The 20567-nt window shown below is 37.2% G+C and overlaps 1 protein-coding gene across 1 annotated transcript in view; it reads left to right on the top strand.

Annotated features, from left to right (window-relative positions):
- Positions 1-20567, top strand: part of AP4E1 (adaptor related protein complex 4 subunit epsilon 1) — a gene marked incomplete at its 5' end in the record, with an annotated part of 69122 nt that overhangs the window by 37487 nt on the left and 11068 nt on the right. The window contains 4 exons of the mRNA XM_079700852.1: positions 303-605; positions 2766-2880; positions 12137-12260; positions 16372-16630. Coding sequence (XP_079556978.1) covers positions 303-605; positions 2766-2880; positions 12137-12260; positions 16372-16630 — 801 coding nt within the window. The remainder of the gene's footprint in view (positions 1-302; positions 606-2765; positions 2881-12136; positions 12261-16371; positions 16631-20567) is intronic.

Below are 20567 nucleotides of genomic sequence, written 5' to 3'. Positions count from 1 at the left end.
TGTGAAAGTGCTTTTAAAAACCAACATCCAAACCTGGAAATTCAGAAGAAAGCTAACTTGTAACGGTATGCTACTTTATATATAGTTAACGATAAAGATGTGGAAAACCTTTTTGTACTCACTTCCAATTCTTGGTGTAATTTTGAACCTAAAATATACAATTGTATCTTTAATAATTTCTTCACCATGAGAATATGTTTAGTATAAATTAAATTCACTCCGGCAGTAGGCACTTTGTTTAGATTTCTGAGTATAGTTGTTATATAACTTGATATTTGTATATATACATTTCTTTGTTTTAGGTTTTAGGGGAGTATTTCTACCTCTTAGATAAGGAAACACCAGAGGAAGTTATAACCAAGCTCTACAAGTTACTTAGGAGTGACTCCATTTCTTCAGAAACAAAAGCCTGGATAATTGCTGCTGTGACCAAGTTGACACCTCAAGCACACTCCTCTATTATAGTTGAGAGATTAATCCAGGAATTTACCACATCTTTGGATACTTGTTTGAGACAGCATGCATTTGAATTAAAACATTTGCATGAGAATGTGGAATTTATGAAGGGCTTGCTTCCAGTTGATAAGAGTTGTGAAGACATGGTGGTAAGATATCTGCATTCCATCTTTTACAAAATTGCATTGTCTTTAAACAGAATAATTCTTGCATTTGTGATATATCTGGAATATGCCAAAATGTAATTTCTGTAGCACTTTAGATGAAGGTTGGCATTTTTCTCACATTAGTGTGAGAGAGCATTTGAGAGCTTCTACTCAGTAGTGATCCTAAATAGTTAGGAAGACTAATCTGTTCTGGAGAACTGCAGTGCAGGGGTTTATAGTCTATGACAATCTCTTTTAACATATAATAATTTGAGAACTTAAAAATTTTATCTCCTTTGAACTTCTCTAATAATGTCATTTTATTATTGCTCTCTTTTCTTGGAGAATGTAAGAAAAAAACAGTTCTCCATTTTGTTTTGTCCATCTACTATCTAAATCTTTACTACTTTGGAACCTGATCAACCACCTTTTCTTCTTCCACTTACTTTCAGCCAGTGCTGCTTTTAATCCAAAGCACTTAGTTACTGCTCACCTCTGAGTGCTCTGTCAGATTGGTGTAAATCTGAAAACTTCCAAAAGGAAGTCAGATTTGTTCAGATTTTTATATTAGATGTCATATAGTTGAAGAAGTGGGGAGGATGGGCAGTATTCCCACTAATTATGACTCAGATGTTCATGGCTTTTATTCATTTTGAACCTTTGTTCATTAATTTTTTTCATTAGCTCCTCATGGGCAGAGGCCTTGGTTTAACATTTGGTAGGCATTCCAGAGACTATATGAATAAATATGCTATACATAGTATTAAACTAGTTAGTTACTCTACTTCCCTTTCTTCCAACAAAAGATGATGATGACATGGCTTCATCTCTTAAGAATCTTATCGAGGGACTTCCCTGGTGGTCCAGTGGTTAGGACTTTGCCTTCTAATGCAGGGGGTGTGGGTTCAATCCCTGGTTGGGGAGCTAAGATCACACATGTCTTGTGGCCAAAAAACTGTAACATGAAACAGAAGCAATATTGTAACAAATTCAATAAAGACTTTAGAAGTGGTCCACATGGAAAAAAAAACTCAAAAAAAAATCTTATCAAAACTAAACTTTGCCAAATGCACAGTGTGACATGCCACTTAAATTTTTTGAGAATTACCTGCTGTTCTAAATTATCTGAGCTGTTTGTATACACTTGGCTAAATTAGGAGAGGCAAATCTGTGGTTTCTGAGGTCGTTACTGCTATATTCTCTTGTGTATCTCATTTTTATTTCTCCCCTCACTGTTTCTTTTCTCCTTTTCCCCTTACTCTTTCTTCATCTCTTTATTTCTTTTCATTTAAGCATTCTCTTGTACCTTTCTATTCTTGTACTTTATTGAAATTAAGTAATTTTCCACAGGTTTGTAACAAAGCATTTTTAGGTAGAATGGAATAGGATAGTTAAATCAAAGGCACTGTGGGAGGCTGGATAATGGGCCTCCCCAAGATATTCATATCTTAATCCCTGGAACCTGTGCATAAGTTACTTTATATGGTAAAAGGGACTTTGTAGGTTTGATTAAGTTAAGGATTTTGTAATGGGAAGATTATCTTGGATTATCTGAGTAGGCATGATATAATCACAAGGGTCCTTATAAAAGTGAGGCAAGAGGTCAGAGAAGAGAAGGCCAAGTAACAATAGAAGCAAAGATTGGAGTCATATAGCCACAAGCCGAGGAATGCTGGCAGCCTCTAGGAGCTGGAAGAGACAAGAAACCTATTCTCCGCTGGAGCCTCCAGAAGGAACTAGCCTTTGATGGGGGCTTTGTTTTTAGCCCCCAGCAAGAGGAAACTAATGTAGACACTATAGCTCATAGTGTATGTGTCTTCTCTGGTAGGTTACAAGTCTTATGAGGCAGGACTTGTGTCTTACTTTGTCTCAGTTATAGCATCTAACATGATGCCTTAACATGTTGGATGCTCAAAAATGTATTTGCAGTGCAGTGAAATGAAAAATAAGTGCACATGACTTATATTGTTATATTCTTAGCTGAGTGTTTTGATTATGTTTCAGAAAGATAGAGAGTTGAGTAGCAATTTTAGAGTTGAAGTTCTGTTTTTTACTTAAAAATTATTTTTAGGAAATATGGGCTGAAATCACTTCTGTGAGTGTGCAGTCTACTGTTTAGAGTAAGTTTTTTTAATTCCTAATTTTTGCTTTACTTTAATATAGGTAGATGCTTCCTTATCTTTTCTGGATGGTTTTGTGGCTGAAGAACTAAGTCAGGGGGCAGCACCTTACAAACCTCACCACCAACGGCAGGAGGAAAAGCTTTCTCAGGAAAAAGGTAATTTTTCATGGGTTTATAATAAGCTAGATTGTAGGGACATCACTTTTTAATGCAATTGATATTATAGTCATGTAAGTAAATAACTGAGGAGATTCATTATCTCTTGTTAAGTCTGCTTGTGACTTGTTCACCCTGACCTTGTTTGGGGTAAACAGGAAAAAAAAGTTAGCCTAGAGGTGTTCCCAAAGTCATAGGTTTCATGTACTTAAGTACCTAAGATATGGCAGCCATCCTGGAATTTTAAAAGAACTTGAAGGTAGAATTACCATGTTGGTCACTGTGCGAAAGGGCTGACCTATCAGCGTGAGCATATCTGCAGAAGAGTTTCAGAAGAAGACTCTGGTTACTATGAACTAGTGAGTTTCATTTTATTCTGAACAATCTTGTATAGCTTAAGTGTGTTAAAATGCTTCCTCCAGCGAAATATCTGATCAGTGAATTTAGGAACAGCCTAGAAAGAAAAGAATAACTTTACATTTTAAAAATGTAGGCTGTCAGGGAAAGACTTCTGTCATTATTTTAGTAAAGAGGAGATCACTGAGATATTTGATGGTGGATGGGATATACATATATATATATATATATATATATATATATATATATGAATAAAGGGAGACCATTGAATATTATCTGTATAGGAATTCAGAATGTTAATACTGAAAAGTTCAATGCTGAAAGGTCTTTTTTTTTCTCCTATTCATTATTTAATGATTTTGTAGAGTACTTATTATTTTTTAGGTTCTGTGCTAGGCATATGAGTACAACTAAATGGTTGATCCTACAATGAAACCAAAAAGTATAAACACTAATAATAGGCTTGATGTTATTTTTTTTGCAGAAATATTTGCTCTTTTAAAGTTTTTGACATTATTTAGCACAATGATACCTAAAGCCCTAGAAAATACAATTTTCTTTCAAAGGGTAATCAGTTTCCTTCCCATTTAACTCCTCATATATTGATAGAATATGTGGGGGGAAATAAAGTTTTGAATTACAGTTGCCCAACCTCTGACTATAGTACATATAGAGGCCTTATGACATCCAAGGCATGGAGTGAAAATCTGGAGTTCCAGAGTGGGAGACATGGTCCAGTTGTCATATTTCCTTATTTTCAAATGTCTGGGGGCCATCAGTTGCTCTTTTTTTTTTTTTGGCTGTGCTGTGTGGCATGTGGGATCTTAGTTCCCTGACCAGGGATCAAACCCATGCCCCCTGCAGTGAAAGCACAGAGCCCTAACCATTGGACCACCAGGGAATTCCCCATCAGTTGCACTTATTACTGCAATTCAAGGCTAGGGTAGGCAAGAGGGGGTAGGACAAGGAGCCTAACTTCTGGCACTGCCTTTCTTCTTTCTTAAAATAAGTTAAGTGGCTGATGCAAATATAATAGACCTGGAACTCCCCAAGCTAGTATATTCATTTGCCAAGTACATTTTTGATCATGGAATCATCATTATAAATGGGGTTAAACTGTCAAATTAGGCTCTTCCCCTCTCCTCCCAAACCTATTTTTCAAAAGTTCTCTAAAGCAAAATTGAAATTTCATGAGCCTAAACTGTCTTTTATATCATGAAAAAGAAAATCAGTTATGAGACAGGACATAGCAAGTGCTTATGCTATGTACTTGAAGAATAAGTTATAAAGTCATGTATCTTATAATTGTGGTTATTACAGAAAGTGAAGAGTCGGGGAAAAATAGGTGTTTTCTGCCTAAAAAGTTGTTAATTCTGGAATCCTTCAATTGGCAATCGGTTCTGATACTGATCTTGTTTGAGATTTTTAAAAATCATTTGCAGAGTAGTAGTCAAATGTCACTTTTATGAAGGATACAGTACTTAGCTCTCTTGGGTAGAAAAATGCCAAGTTCATAACAATAAACTTCAGGAAAATATTGTAAGATAATGAGAATTAGCAAACATAGGTGGGATAGTGGGGAACAAACTTTTATTACCAGTTCCTACCCAAGAAAAGCATTGAGGAATCAGTGTGGATTATTCTGTTAAAATGTTATTTGAATATGTTGTAGCCCCAATGTTAGATAAAACCACAGATAATAAGGGGAAGTAGCAGGATAATCTCCTGTCTACAGAACTATGGATTTTTGAAAACCACATCAAGTTTAGACTGTTAGTCTCTCAAAAAATAAAATTAATAACAGCCGGGGATGGTCAGAGAGGTATAGCCAAATGATCAAGGTATAAAAGAACTGCAGAGAACTTCAAGAGGGAGGAGGAGTAAGACATGGAGATCACCTTCCTCCCCACAACTACATCAGAAATACATCTACACGTGGAACAACTCCTACAGAACACCTACTGAATGCTGGCAGAAGTCCTCAGACTTCCCAAAAGATATATATACTTTCTTCCTTTTTCTCTTTTTGTGAGTATGTATGTGTATGCTTCTTTGTGTGATTTTGTCTGTATAGCTTTGCTTTTACCATTTGTCCTAGGGTTCTGTCCTTTTCTTTTTTTTTTTTTTTTTTTAGTATAGTTTTTAGTGCTTGTTATCATTGGTGTATTTGTTTTTTTGGCTTGGTTGCTCTCTTCTTTCTGTCTTTTTTATTTTTAATTTTTAAAAAAAATTTTAATAATTTTTTTAGTTTTTATTTTAATAACTTTATTTTATTTTATTATTGTTATTTGTTTCTTTCTTTCTCTTTTTCTCCCTTTTCTTCTGAGCCGTGTGGCTCATAGGGTCTTGATGCTCCAGCCGGGTATCAGGCCTATGCCTCTGAGGTAGGAGAGCCGAGTTCAGGACATTGGTCCACCAGAGACCTCCTGGCTCCATGTAATATCAAACTGTGAAAGCTCTCCCAGAGATCTCCATCTCAACGCTAAGACCCAGCTCCACTCAATGACCAGCAAGCTACAGTGCTGGACACCCTATGCCAAACAACTAGCAAGACATGAACACAACCCCACCCATTAGCAGAGAGGCTGCCTAAAATCATAATAAGGTCACACACATCCCAAAACACACCACTGAACCCGGTCCTGCCCACCAGAAAGCCAATATCCAGCCTCATCCACCACAACATAGGCACCAGTCCCCTCCAACAGGAAGCCTACACAACCCACTGAACCAACCTTAGCCACTGGGGGCAGCCATCAATAACAACGGGAACTATGAACCTGCAGCCTGTTAAAAGGAGACCCCAAACACAGTAAGGTAAGCAAAATGAGAAGAAAGAAACACATAGCAGATGAAGGAACAAGGTAAAAACCCACCAGACCAAACAAATGAAGAGGAAATAGGCAGTCTACCTGAAAAGAATTCAGAGTAATGATAGTAAAGATGATCCAAAATCTTGGAAATAGAATGGAGAAAATGAAAGAAATGTTTAACAAGGACGTAGAAGAACTAAATTGCAAACAAGCAATGATGAACAACACAATACATGAAATTTAAAATTCCCTAGAAGGGATCAATAGCAGAATAACTGAGGCAGAATAACGGAGAAATGACCTGGAAGATAAAATAATGGAAATAACTACCACAGAGCAGAATAAAGAAAAAAGAATGAAAAGAAATGAGGACAGTCTCAGAGACCTCTGGGACAACGTAAAACACACCAACATTCGAATTATAGGGGTCCCAGAAGAAGAAGAGAAAAAGAAAGGGACTGAGAAAATATTTGAAGAGATTATAGTTGAAAACTTCCCTAATATGGGAAAGGAAATAGTCAGTCAAGCCCAAGAAGCGCAGAGAGTCCCATACAGGATAAATCCAAGAACAAACACGCCAAGACTCATATTTCAAGCTATCAAAAATTAAATACAAAGAGAGACTATTAAAAGCATCAAGGGAGGGCTTCCCTGGTGGCGCAGTGGTTGAGAGTCCGCCTGCCGATGCAGGGGACACGGGTTCGTGCCCCGGTCTGGGAGGATCCCACATGCCGCGGAGCGGCTGGGCCTGTGAGCCATGGCGGCTGAGCGGGCGTGTCCGGAGCCTGTGCTCCGCAGCGGGAGAGGCCACAACAGTGAGAGGCCCGCATACCACAAAAAAAAAAAAAAAAAAAGTGTCAAGGGAAAAACAACAAATAACATACAATGGAATCACCATAAGGTTGACAACTGATCTTTCAGCAGAAACTCTGCAAGCCAGAAGGGAGTGGCAGGACATATTTAAAGTGATGAAAGGGAAAAAGCTACAACCAAGATTACTGGACCAGCAAGGATCTCATTCAGATTTGACAGAGAAATTAAAACCTTTACAGACAAGCAGAAGCTAAGAGAATTCAGCACCAACAAACCAGCTTTACAACAAAGGCTAAAGGAACTTCTGTAGGCAGGAAACACAAGAGAAGGAAAAGACCTACAAAAACAAACGCAAAACAATTAAGAAAATGGTAATAGGAACATACATATAGATAACTACCTTAAATGCAAATGGATTAAATGCTCCAACCAAAAGACATAGACTGGCTGAATGGATACAGAAACAAGACCCGTATATATGCTGTCTACAAGAGACCCACTTCAGACCTAGGGGCACATACAGACCGAAAGTGAGGGGATGGAAAAAAGATATTTTATGCAAATGGAAATCAAAAGAAAGCTTTAGTAGCAATTCTCATATCAGACAAAATAGACTCTAAAATAAAGACTATTACAAGAGACAGAGAAGGACACTACATAATGATCAAGGGATCAACCCAAGAAGAAGATATAACAATTGTAAATATTTATGCACTCAACGTAGGAGCACCTCAATACATAGGCAAATGCTAAGAGCCATAAAAGGGGAAATTGACAGTAACACAATCATAGTAGGGAACTTTAACACCCCACTTTCACCAATGGATAGATCATCCAAAATGAAAATAAATAAGGAAACACAAGCTTTAAATGATACATTAAGCAAGATGGACTTAATTGATATTTATAAGACATTCCATCCAAAAACAACAGAATATACTTTCTTCTCAAATGCTCATGGAACATTCTCCAGGATAGATCATATCTTGGGTCACAATTCAGGCCTTGGTAAATTTAAGAAAATTGAAATCATATCAAGTATCTTTTCCGACCACAACACTATGAGACGATACCAATTACAGGAGAAAAAAATCTGTAAAAAATACAAATATGTGGAGGCTAAACAATACACTACTAAATAACGAAGTGATCACTGAAGAAATCAAAGAGGAAATCACAAAATACCTAGAAACAAATGACAATGAAAACATGAACACCCAAAACCTATGGGAGGCAGCAAAAGCAGCTTTAAGAGGGAAGTTTATAGAATGCAATCTTACCTCAAGAAACAAGAAACATCTCAAATAAACAATCTAGCCTTACACCTAAAGCAATTAGAGAAAGAAGAACAAACAAAACCCCTAAGTTAGCAGAAGGGAAGAAATCATAAAGATCAGATCAGAAATAAATGAAGGAAACAATAGGAAAGATCAATAAAGCTAAAAGCTGGTTTTTTGAGAAGATAAACAAAATTGATAAAGCATTAGCCAGACTCATCAAGAAAAAAAGGGAGAAGACTCAAATCAATAGAATTAGAAATGAAAAAGGAGAAGTAACAGCTGACGCTGCAGAAATACAAAGGATCATGAGAGATTACTACAAGCAACTATATGCCAATAAAATGGACAACCTGGAAGAAATGGACAAATTCTTAGAAAAGCACAAACTTCTGAGACTGAACCAGGAAGAAATAGAAAATATAAACAGACTAATCACAAGCACTGAAATTGAGACTGTGATTAAAAATCTTCCAACAAACAAAAGCCCAGGACCAGATGGCTTCACAGGCGAAATCTATCAAAACATTTACAGAAGAGCTAACACCTATCCTTCTCAGACTCTTCCAAAATATAACAGAGGAAGGAACACTCCCAAACTCATTCTACAAGGCCACCATCACCCTGATACCAAAACCAGACAAAGATGTCACAAAGAAAGAAAACGACAGGCCAATATCACTGATGAACATAGATGCAAAAATCCTCAACAAAATACTAGCAAACAGAATCCAACAGCACATTAAGAGGATCATACAGCATGATCAAGTGGGGTTTATCCCAGGAATGCAAGGATTCTTCAATATATGCAAATCAACCAATGTGATAAAACATATTAACAAATTGAAGAATAAAAACCATATGATTATCTCAATAGATGCAGAAAAAGCTTTCGACAAATTTCAACACCAATTTATGATAGAAACCCTCCAGAAAGTAGGCCTAGAGGGAACTTACCTCCACATAATAAAGGCCATATATGACAAACCCACAGCCAACATCATCCTCAGTGGTGAAAAACTGAAACCATTTCCACTAAGGTCAGGAGCAAGATAAGGTTGCCCTCTCTCACCACTATTATTCAACATAGTTTTGGAAGTTTTAGCCACAGCAATCAGAGAAGAAAAGGAAATAAAAGGAATACAAATCGGAAAAGAAGAAGTAAAGCTGTCACTGTTTGCAGATGAAATGCTACTGTACATAGAGGATCCTAAAGATGCTACCAGAAAACTACTAGAGCTAATCAATGAATTTGGTAAAGTAGCAGGATACAAAATTAATGCACAGAAATCTCTTGCATTCCTATACACTAATGATGAAAAATCTGAAAGTGAAATTAAGAAAACATTCCCATTGTTCCCATTGCAACAAAAAGAATAAAATAACTAGGAATGAACCTACCTAAGGAGACAAAAGACCTGTGTTCAGAAAACTATAAGACACTCATGAAAGAGATTAAAGATGGTACCAACAGATGGAGAGATATACCATGTTCTTGGATTGGAAGAATCAACATTGTGAAAATGACTATACTACCCAAAGCAATCTGCAGATTCAGTGCAATCCCTATCAGATTACCACTGGCATTTTTCACAGAACTAGAACAAAAAATTTCACAATTTGTATGGATACACAAAAGACCCCAAATAGCTAAAGCAATCTTTAGAAAGAAAAACAGAGCTGGAGGAATCAGGGTCCTGGACTTCAGACTATACTACAGAGCTACAGTAATCAAGACAGTATGGTACTGGCACAAAAACAGAAATATAGATCGGTAGAACAGGAGAGAAAGCCCAGAGATAAACCCACACACATATGGTCACCTTATTTTTGATAAAGGAGGCAAGAATATACAATGGAGAAAAGACAACCTCTTCAGTAAGTGGTCTGGGAAAACAGGACAGCTACATGTAAAAAAATGAAATTTGAACATTCCCTAACACCGTACACAGAAATAAACTCAAAGTGGATTAAAGACCTAAATGTAAGGCCAGACACTATAAAACTCTTAGAGGAAAACATAGGCAGAACACTCTATGACATAAATCACAGGCAAGATCCTTTTTGACCCACCTCCTAGAGAAATAGAAATAAAAACAAAAATAAACACATGGGACCTAATGAAACTTAAAACCTTTTGCACAGCAAAGGAAACCATGAGCAAGATGAAAAGACAACCCTCAGAATGGGAGAAAATATTTGCAAATGAAGCAACTGACAAAGGATTAACCTCAAAAAGATACAAGCAGCTCATGCAGCTCAGTATCAAAAAAACAACCCAATCCAAAAATGGACAGAAGACCTAAACTGACATTTCTCCAAAGAAGATATACAGATTGCCAACAAACACGTGAAAGAATTCTCAACATTCAGTGCAGAGGCTGGATGACTTACTGTCACAGATGCTATTTAAAAGAGGCCAATATGGGATAGAAGGTTAAACCAGATGATTGGAAAGCTTAAAATGAGAGGATATTCTATCTGAAAAGGACCTTAGATTTAGACAGGTGGTTTCCAAACATGATTCAGAATCAGAATCACATAGAGAGTTTTAAAAAAATGATACAGATTTTTGAGACCTACTCCTATACCTTCCGTAAGTATATCTCTGAAAGCCTGGTTGTGTGTATAAAAAGACACGCGAGAGATTCTGTGAAGTCAGCTCGTTCCTGGTTATCAAATCAGCACTTGGAAACTACTGACCTAGTCTGAACCCTTCACCTGTTTATTAATTAGCCCATTATTTTTTTATAGTGAACAGTTGTTCCTCTTTTATATCATTCATTTAGCTAACAAACAAGCTAATTTATTTAGTTCTCTTTGGATTAGGTGCTGTTTCCTTTGAGGGAGACAGTGTAATATAAAGGTTGAGAGTGCAGTTCTGGAACCAGAGTATCTGATTTCTCATTTGCCTCTTTCATTTCTTGTCTTTGTACTCTTCGGTGACTTTTTGGCAAGCTCTTTGCCACAGATTCCTCATTTGTAAAATGAGGATAATAATTACAGAAGTTCACATTTTATTTTCTAAGATACTTTTTATGATTTAAGAAGATCCTTTGTATTATAATCCAGACAGTCCAAAGAGAAAATGCACCAGTTAGGATTAAGTTTAACTAAATAGCATATTAGAAAACAGAGAAAGCAGGGCTTTATACAAGGCGGAGGGTTATTGCTCTTTTCCATTAAAGAAATCTGGAAATAGGCAGCCTAGTATTGATGATGGTTTTTTTATGAACATAAAAGAGGAAGGGAGAGAGGAAGTTTTTTCTTCCAGGAGGATTCCTCCCAGAAGTTGTACACAAAATGTGTATATAATTTCATTGGTCAGAATTCAGTCACATGGCACAGGAGTCTGGCAATGTTATCTCTTTTCTGGGTGGCCATGTACCTAGCTAAGAATTGAAGGTTCTGTAGCTTAGAAAGAAGAGGAAAGTGGATATCGGTATCTGCTCTACCACAATAACAATATGAATTTTATGGCTCTGATTGAATTCATTTGGGTATACAGACGCAAAGGAATCTGAACCTGGGTAAACCTTGTTCTTTGTCAGTAAGGGGGATTTCACATTGAGGGCTCCATCAGTCCAGTTGGTACAGGAATGTGCCTAAGAGCATTTTGTTAAACAGAAACATGGTCAGCTCTTCATTCATAGTTCATTAAACATTTTTGCATTAGAGCAGCAACTTTTCAGTAGACCTGGCTTATCAGTTGTCTTTCCTAATTGAATTCTTTTTTAGCTTTTAAGGGTGGTAAAAAGAAAAATGAAAGACTGTCTTTGATTAACTAATTGTATGAAGACTGTAGTAGAGATTTTAATAAATCATAGCTGCTTTATTTTTATTGCTATAAATATTTGATTAGATCATTTCCAAAGTCCCTTCCAGTTTAAAAATTGTCACTGGATTCTAGTCTTCAATTATTTTATTTTTTGCTTTTTTTTCGTAATTTTTGCTTTGTTTTAAATATGAACCTCTGTTGTTGTTTTAAAATTCTAGTTCTCAGTTTTGAACCATATGGACTCTCCTTTTCTTCATCTGGCTTCTCTGGACGACAGTCTCCTGCTGGCATTTCTCTTGGTTCAGATATATCTGGGAATAGTACAGAGACCGGGCTAAAAGAGTAAGTTCCTTTCTTATTAAAATTGAGAACACGGGAGTGTTTAAATGTCTTTACATGTTGAAGGATTCCTGAAAGCTAAATTCTGCATGGGTTGTTGTTTCAGCTGTTTCTATTTATTGCTCTCAAGGTATTGATAGTGTATAGCCTGTCCTTGTACTTTAAGAGAGCTTGCTTACTTCCAAGACAGCATAGAATGTATATAAGCTTTACACATAGTAATGATGTGTGTGTTATTACTACATATCATGCATACACACACACACATATTTTTAAAGAAATGTATCAGAACTCATATACCCAGGTGAGGTGACTGTTCATATCATTCTGCATTCCTCATAATCTACTTCTTATAACCATCTCATTGGAAGATTGATGAATATATAGATGAACATAAAGATGATGGACTTCACTTGAGAAAGCTGTGTACTTTGCTCAGAATATTTTCAGAGCTTCTTTCCAGCCACCTTGAAAATTGGTGATACATTTGTCTAAATGTCTTAACATGGAGTCAAATCTTCATCCTTTTTAGGTAAATTTTGATTTTGGAAATATGAATAAATTACTAGAAATATGATTAAGTTAATAAAATGAGATAATGTATGTAAAGTGCCTCATACAACCCAGTACGTAATAAATGATCGATAAATGGTAGCTACTAAAATTAATAATTGTCATTGCTGTCATTATCGTTATTATCCAAAAGCTGAATTTACTACATAAAATTAGTAGTCAAGCTGGATAACTTTGGTCAGTATACCAATGTGACATAAAGTAATGAAAATGGCTTTCTTGTTTGTGAAGGAGCTTCTTCTAAGAGTTCAAAAATGTTTTGAGAAATGACAACATTGTTAGAATAAATGATAAAATCTCAAAGATGACAACTTTGAAAGATGACATTTGAACAGACGCAGTAACCTTATTTTATGTTCGTCTTTGCATTTGTCAGTCTTCCAGTGATATGGTTATAAGAAGTATTTATCAGAAGAATGACACATAGATTATGAGCAATGTGGAATGATATGCTGACTGAAATGGCATAAGTTCAAAATCTCTTTCTTAGCGTTTTTTTCCTGCTCTGTTGACACCCTTTTCTTTCCCAGACATTTAATTTCAGTGTTATAAGCATGGGGAGCAGATACGGTTTATGAGCATGTGATGGTGGTGGTGATAGCAATTATGTGCCTCAAACGGGGAATAGGGGAGCAAGGGAAGGAGAGACAGAAACCCTCCAAACCCAGGGAAGAAACGTAGTCCCTTTTGCCTGCACAACAGATGATGGCATCTGCTTTTTTAGTATTGAACTAGGATCTGGGGGACTTGACAGGGCCTTGTAAATCCTGTATGTGTACATGTACTACCCTCAGAGAAATGACATTTGGCAGAGCTGCTCAGGAATTATACATATGCTGTATTATCATGAAATGCAACATGAGGGATGAATTTAAAATTTCTTTCCAAAGAGGACCTCAGCTCACACATTATTTCAGATTAGGAACCTAAGTGGTAATTGGCAAGGTGAATCAGCTTTAGAGAGGAGATGATCATTCTTCTGCAGTCCCTGGCAAGCTGAGAATAGAGTGGGGCAAGCCCAATTTAGCATTTCTTACCTTAAGCCTTATTACGGGGCAGCACCCTACCGCAAATGGGGATTTCTAGATTTCAAAGTACATTCCTAATCTTTTGAAGGTTGCTTGGCCATAATCTACATCTGTGTTTGAATGGTCTGATTAAAAACAACACAAAGGGGCTTCCCTGGTGGTGCTGTGGTTGAGAGTCTGCCTGCCAATGCAGGGGACGCGGGTTCGTGCCCCGGTCCAGGAAGATCCCACATGCCGTGGAGCGGCTGGGCCCGTGAGCCATGGCCGCTGAGCCTGCGCGTCCGGAGCCTGTGCTCCGCAATGGGAGAGGCCACAACAGTGAGAGGCCCGTGTACCACAAAAAAATAAAAATAAATAAAAATAAAAAAAACAACACAAAGGTATACCATATAAAACCATGAATTATATTATTATTGTCAAAATCCAGGCAAAGATGACTTATGTTTAAAAATTTTTTTATGATATGTTTCATATCATAAAGAGGCATATTTTGTGTATGAAATGGTTTTATGCTGCTCTCTTATTTATCTACCTCCTTTTTAGACTTTCTGTATGTAATGCATGACAGTGAAAATTTATGTTGATAATAGGCATGTATGCAGGCTCCTTTTTCTTCCCCTTCTCATTTTTGCCTGTTACTGTGGGTTGAATTCTCTGGGAAGTGCATTCCAAGATGGAATTTAGCATGCAGAATATTAAGGAGTGCCCTTGGCATCAACAACTGTGGAAGGAAAGGAAAAGAAGAGGGTTTGGGCAGAGGAAGAGGTGAAGAAGCAATGCAGTGCCAACAACAGTGTCTGCTGACCCCATAGGACGCTCTGAAGCTAGAATGGCCCATCTGAGCTGTCCTGAGTTAGGCTAAAATGGGTGGCCAGGACTCTGTACTTCTGTTCATCAGTTATTGGATATGGGCTGCCCTGGAAAAGGGCATGATCTGCAATTGAGGTGCCTCTCTGCAACTGAGGCAAATCCCTAAGGGTGCTATGCTCCTAACAGCTGCGCCAACAAAGTCCTTCATTGAAGGGGGATCTGGATGGAACATCCCAAGGTCTACCACACCTATCTTTTTTTAGTTAAACTAATATTTAAATCATTTGGGGAGTTGCTCTTTTTTATCCCCCCCCCTAAAAATTAAAGGATATGTTTTGGTAAACAGGGTTACAAAAAGCACAGTAATCCTGCTGTGGGCATTCATGAATCCTTTTGAGTTGTTGCTGTTGAGCATCCTAGAAATGCTGGGGTCATTTTAGGGGTTCCCCTGGTGACTTTTTTGTCCGCTCACACAAGATCAACCGGTTTTCTTCTAAGAGGTTTGATAGATAACTAACGGTTTTGGGTTTTTTTAACTTTTTAGAAAACTCTTTGGTACCTGAAAGAAAGGGACAAATGAAGATATTTGTAAAGGAACATTCAGCAGTAAAATCCATTGAGTAGGAATGGACTAATTCCCTATAGGGCGTTCTTTATTAACATTAGACTTTCTTTCAGCCAGTTGGTACTTAATAGCATTAGTTCTTCACTCAGTATGAAGTATAATGATCTGTTTTTGTTTCTGGCATACTACAGAAAATCAAACTGACCATGATTCCAACAAATTAAAATGGAATAATAGTTAGTACAGATATTTCTGAATCCTTCTTTTAGATTCATTTCACGATCTGCCTATCTTGTAGTACAAATTTTAAAAATTCAGTTTTGGATCATGAGAGGGATACTTAAATGAGCCAGTGCCAAGGACACATGGTTCTTATATGAAAACAATAGAGGCAGTCTTTGACTGTTTCAGCCTGCACTTATGAGTCACAGCTGTAGCTTTTGGGACAACAGTAGGTGAGTCCTAATTCTAATCACAACTTTATTCTTTTTCATCTCAGGTATAAAAAAACTCCTAACCTTCATGCTTTTTCCAAAAATACTACTGTTTTCTTCTACAGATCAAACCTCATTCATTTTTATAAATGTACATTTATAATAGTTGAAAGTGTAGCTTGTGCTCACATTAAGAAAACCTTGTGGATTAAAGGTAAATTTACACATAGGAGTAGATTTGAATGGTTTTTTTTTTTTGCTCTCAACAGGATTTTATGTAGTGAATTTATGTAGTGTTAATTCCTTCACTGAGTGATTATAGGTATGAAACTTACATCATTTCTGATCTTTAACCCATCAGAATTAAAGGTATTTTTGAAAAGTCAATAGGTGAAAGGAACTGATTTACAGTAGTTCTATTTTTGGACATCTTATTCAAGGAATTAAATGAAAATTAAATAATCTGAAATTTTTAACTAAGTCTAGAGTTCTGTTGCCTTAAATCTTTTGGCTGGAGAGTTAGGGGAGGTTGGCTATAACTAAAATAAAATCTAAAGATCTAGGTTTTATTTCTGGCACGTAGAATATAATATGAAAGCTATTTCTAAAAGGTCATGACAATGATGTGTTTTTAAAAACGCCTCAAGAAGGTAACTGTTTAGCAATTATTTAAATTGACTTGATTTCATTATCAATCTCCTTAGGACAAATAGCTTGAAGCTGGAAGGTATAAAGAAATTGTGGGGGAAAGAGGGCTATCTTCCCAAGAAGGAAAGCAAAACTGGTGATGAAACAGAAGCTCTGCCAGTCCCTCAAGAGAATATAATAATGGAGAATGTAGATCAAATTATAACAAAAAGCGATCAATCTCAAGCCCTTACCCAATCTAAAGAAGAGAAAGAAAAGCAGCTGCTGGCATCATCATTATTTGTTGGACTAGGATCAGAAAGTACAATCAATTTGGTAAGTAGTCAGTTATATTCCTTTGAGAATCTGTATTCCCTGTTTTGAACAAAAAAACTGGCTCTACAAAAGCTCATGACTGTTATCTATACATATGGTAGGAATGGCTTCCCCAGCTCCAGAGCCACCAGTGACATACCTTTTATATTCCTGAAAGAGAAATCTAATTGGCTCAGCTTCAGTCAGGTATTCTCTTTAGTCCAGTCAGTTGGGGCAAGAGTCCGGGTCCAAATTAAGTTAAAAATAGGACCATGTGTATTCTCACCCCCATTGGTGGAGAGGACAGGTCTCAGTGGAAAGGGGACTTGATGGAAATATTACCAATAGTAATAGTTCAACAATATTGATATGTCTATGGAAAAAATACTTCTTAAAATGGTATTTTTAATAGTGAAAAAGAGGAATCAATTTTGATATCCTAACAGGAGAATTGGTAGATAAATTATATTAGCTCTGAATATTACTTCGTCATTAAAAATGATAAATACTGCATTGTAAAATTAATACTTATATATTAAGCAAAAAAAGCAGAATATGAAGTTTTACTTATACCTTGCTTAAAACTGTTAAGATAAAAGTATATTGAGGTTGAAAGGAATAATACAAAAATGAAAATTATATTCAGACATTATGATTATTATTTTCAAAACTTTTTATGCCAATATATTATTCTCTTAGTAAAAAAATGAAAAACTGGAGTGAAGGACAAGTGCTATTTTTGAGTATCTGAGAATTCCACATGTAATTTTCTGTTTGGTGGGCAGATGATCCCACCTAGTGCAAAACTGTGATTAGAGCTATATTTTCTTCAGTTTTACATCATCACAGTTCTTTCATCCTCCATTTCCCTTGGTTGAATTTCCCTTCATCTCTGTCAACACTAGGCCAGTCTCTAGGCTACACTCTTTGCCTGTATCTCTTTCTTTTCCAGACCCCACTTTTTTCAGACTTGATATTCCTTTCTAAGAAAAAGCAAATTCAGCCTAAAAGTATTAATAAGTATCTTAATGCTGTTTCAGTCAGCATTTGTAGTTCAGCAGCAGAGTGACTGATTTTGGGTCTTTGAGCTGTTCCAGCAGGCTGTGCTGAGGGTACCAGAGAATGACCTGGCACTGATAGGGCAAGTTCTCAGTGGTTAGAGTGCATCAAGTTCAGAGTGCATCCAGGCTTATGGAGCCCTGATTTGTGAACCTCATTGCTGATGTTGAAGGATTCCTGCCTTCTCAACGAAGTGCATAGCTTTCAGTTAGAGTCTTTCTCTGGAGAACATTCAGGGTGATAAATTAATTACCAGAATTTTTTGTGGTGGGCTTGAAATCAGAAATGTAATTAGGATGTTTTTCTATTTAAGTTAGGTTAAATCCTTTTTGGGTTACCCCTTAACATTTTTCTTTTCCTCTCAGCTATCACTAGAATAGTTGAAAAAAAAAAGAAAAGACATATTTCCCTGTTTTATGGGGCCATGAATTCTGTGAGGAGCTATAACTCAGATGGCACCTTGCAGAAAGGAGGGGAAGCAAATAATTACATAAAATTAGCATGTATTCTCTTACCCCTCATCCCCAACTTTTCCTCTCTCACTCGGGCAAAGCAGGCAGGATTGGCACTGGATATGCTTCATCTGTATCATAAGTCCTTCTGCATGGCTGCTTTTCTCTAGCAATCCTATTCTCTTCTGATTTTTCTAGTGTTTAAGGTTCTCAGTTACATAGATCTAGGCTGTATTGAGTATTTCATTTTAACGAGCTTTTAGGTCTGTGGTCCATTTTGAGTTAATTTTTTTACATAGTTCACTGTAGGGGTTAAGGTGTTTTTTTTTTTCTTCCCATCTTTGCCTTTTATTTCAGCTTCATTTAAAAAAGTATTTTCTGGGCTTCCCTGGTGGTGCAGTGGTTGAGAGTCTGCCTGCCGATGTAGGGGACGTGGGTTCGTGCCCCAGTCCGGGAGGATCCCACATGCCGCGGAGCGGCTGGGCCCGTGAGCCATGGCCGCTGAGCCTGCACGTCTGGAGCCTGTGCTCCGCAGCCGGAGAGGCCACAACAGTGAGAGGCCCGCGTACAGCAAAAAAAAAAAAAAGTATTTTCTCTGGGTTGTGAACCTGAGGTTGACTGTTTCTTTTTTTTTTTTTACATCTTTATTGGAGTATAATTGCTTTACAATGGTGTGTTAGTTTCTGCTTTATAACAAAGTGAATCAGTTATACATATACCTATGTTCCCATATCTCTTCCCTCTTGTGTCTCAATCCCTCCCACCCTCCCTATCCCACCCCTCTAGGTGGTCACAAAACACCAAGCTGATCTTCCTGTGCTGTGCGGCTGCTTCCCACTAGCTATCTATTTTACGTTTGGTACTGTATATATGACCATGCCACTCTCTCACTTTATCACAGCTTACCCTTCCCCCTCCCCATATCCTCAACTCCATTCTCTAGTAGGTCTGTGTCTGTATTCCCGTCTTACTCCTAGGTTCTTCATGACATTTTTTTTTCTTAGATTCCATATATATGTGTTAGCATATAGTATTTATCTTTCTCTTTCTGACTTCACTCTGTATGACAGACTCTAGGTCCATCCACCTCACTACAAATAACGCAATTTTGTTTCCTTTTATGGCTGAGTAATATTCCATTGTATATATGTGCCACATCTTCTTTATCCATTCATCCAATGATGGACACTTAGGTTGCTTCCATCTCCTGGCTATTGTAAATAGAGCTGCAATGAACATTTTGGTACATGACTGTTTTTGAATTATGGTTTTCTCAGGGTATATGCCCAGTAGTGGGATTACTGAGTCATATGGTAGTTCTATTTGTAGTTTTATTTATTTTTTTTACATCTTTATTGGAGTATAATTGCTTTACAATGGTGTGCTAGTTTCCGCTTTATAACAAAGTGAATCAGTTGTACATATACATATGTTCCCATCTCTCTTCCCTCTTGTGTCTCCCTCCCTGCCACCCTCCCTATCCCACCCCTCTGGGTGGTCACAAAGCACCGGGCTGATCTCCCTGTGCTATGCTGCTGCTTCCCACTAGCTATCTATTTTACGTTTGGTAGTGTATATATGTCCATGCCACTCTCTCGCTTTATCACAGCTTACCCTTCCCCCTCCCCATATCCTCAAGTCCATCCTCTAATAGGTCTGTGTCTTTATTCCTGTCTTATCCCTAGTTTCTTCATGACATTTTTTTTCTTAAATTCCATATACATGTGTTAGCATACGGTATTTGTCTTTCTCTTTCTGACTTACTTCACTCTGTATGACAGACTCTAGGTCTATCCACCTCATTACAAATAGCTCAGTTTCGTTTCTTTTTATGGCTGAGTAATATTCCATTGTATATATGTGCCACATCTTCTTTATCCATTCATCTGATGATGGACACTTAGGTTGTTTCCATCTCCTGGCTATTGTAAATAGAGCTGCAATGAACATTTTGGTACATGACTCTTTTTGAATTATGGTTTTCTTAGGGTATATGCCCAGTAGTGGGATTGCTGGGTCATATGGTAGTTCTATTTGTAGTTTTTTAAGGAACCTCCATACTGTTCGCCATAGTGGCTGTACCAATTCACATTCCCACCAGCAGTGCAAGAGTGTTTCCTTTATTCCACACCCTCTCCAGCATTTATTGTTTCTAGATTTTTTGATGATGGCCATTCTGACCGGTGGGAGATGATACCTCATTGTAGTTTTGATTTGCATTTCTCTAATGATTAATGATGTTGAGCATTCTTTCATGTGTTTGTTGGCAATCAGTATATCTTCTTTGGAGAAATGTCTATTTAGGTCTTCTGCCCATTTTTGGATTGGCTTTTTTGGTTTTTTGTTATTGAGCTGCATGAGCTGCTTGTAAATTTTGGAGATTGATCCTTTGTCAGTTGCTTCATTTGCAAATATTTTCTGCCACTCTGAGGTTTGTCTTTTGGTCT

Source organism: Hyperoodon ampullatus (genome assembly GCF_949752795.1).
Source record: "Hyperoodon ampullatus genome assembly, chromosome: 3".
Taxonomy (NCBI): Eukaryota; Metazoa; Chordata; class Mammalia; order Artiodactyla; family Ziphiidae; genus Hyperoodon; species Hyperoodon ampullatus.
This window is presented reverse-complemented; position numbering and strand designations above follow the sequence as displayed.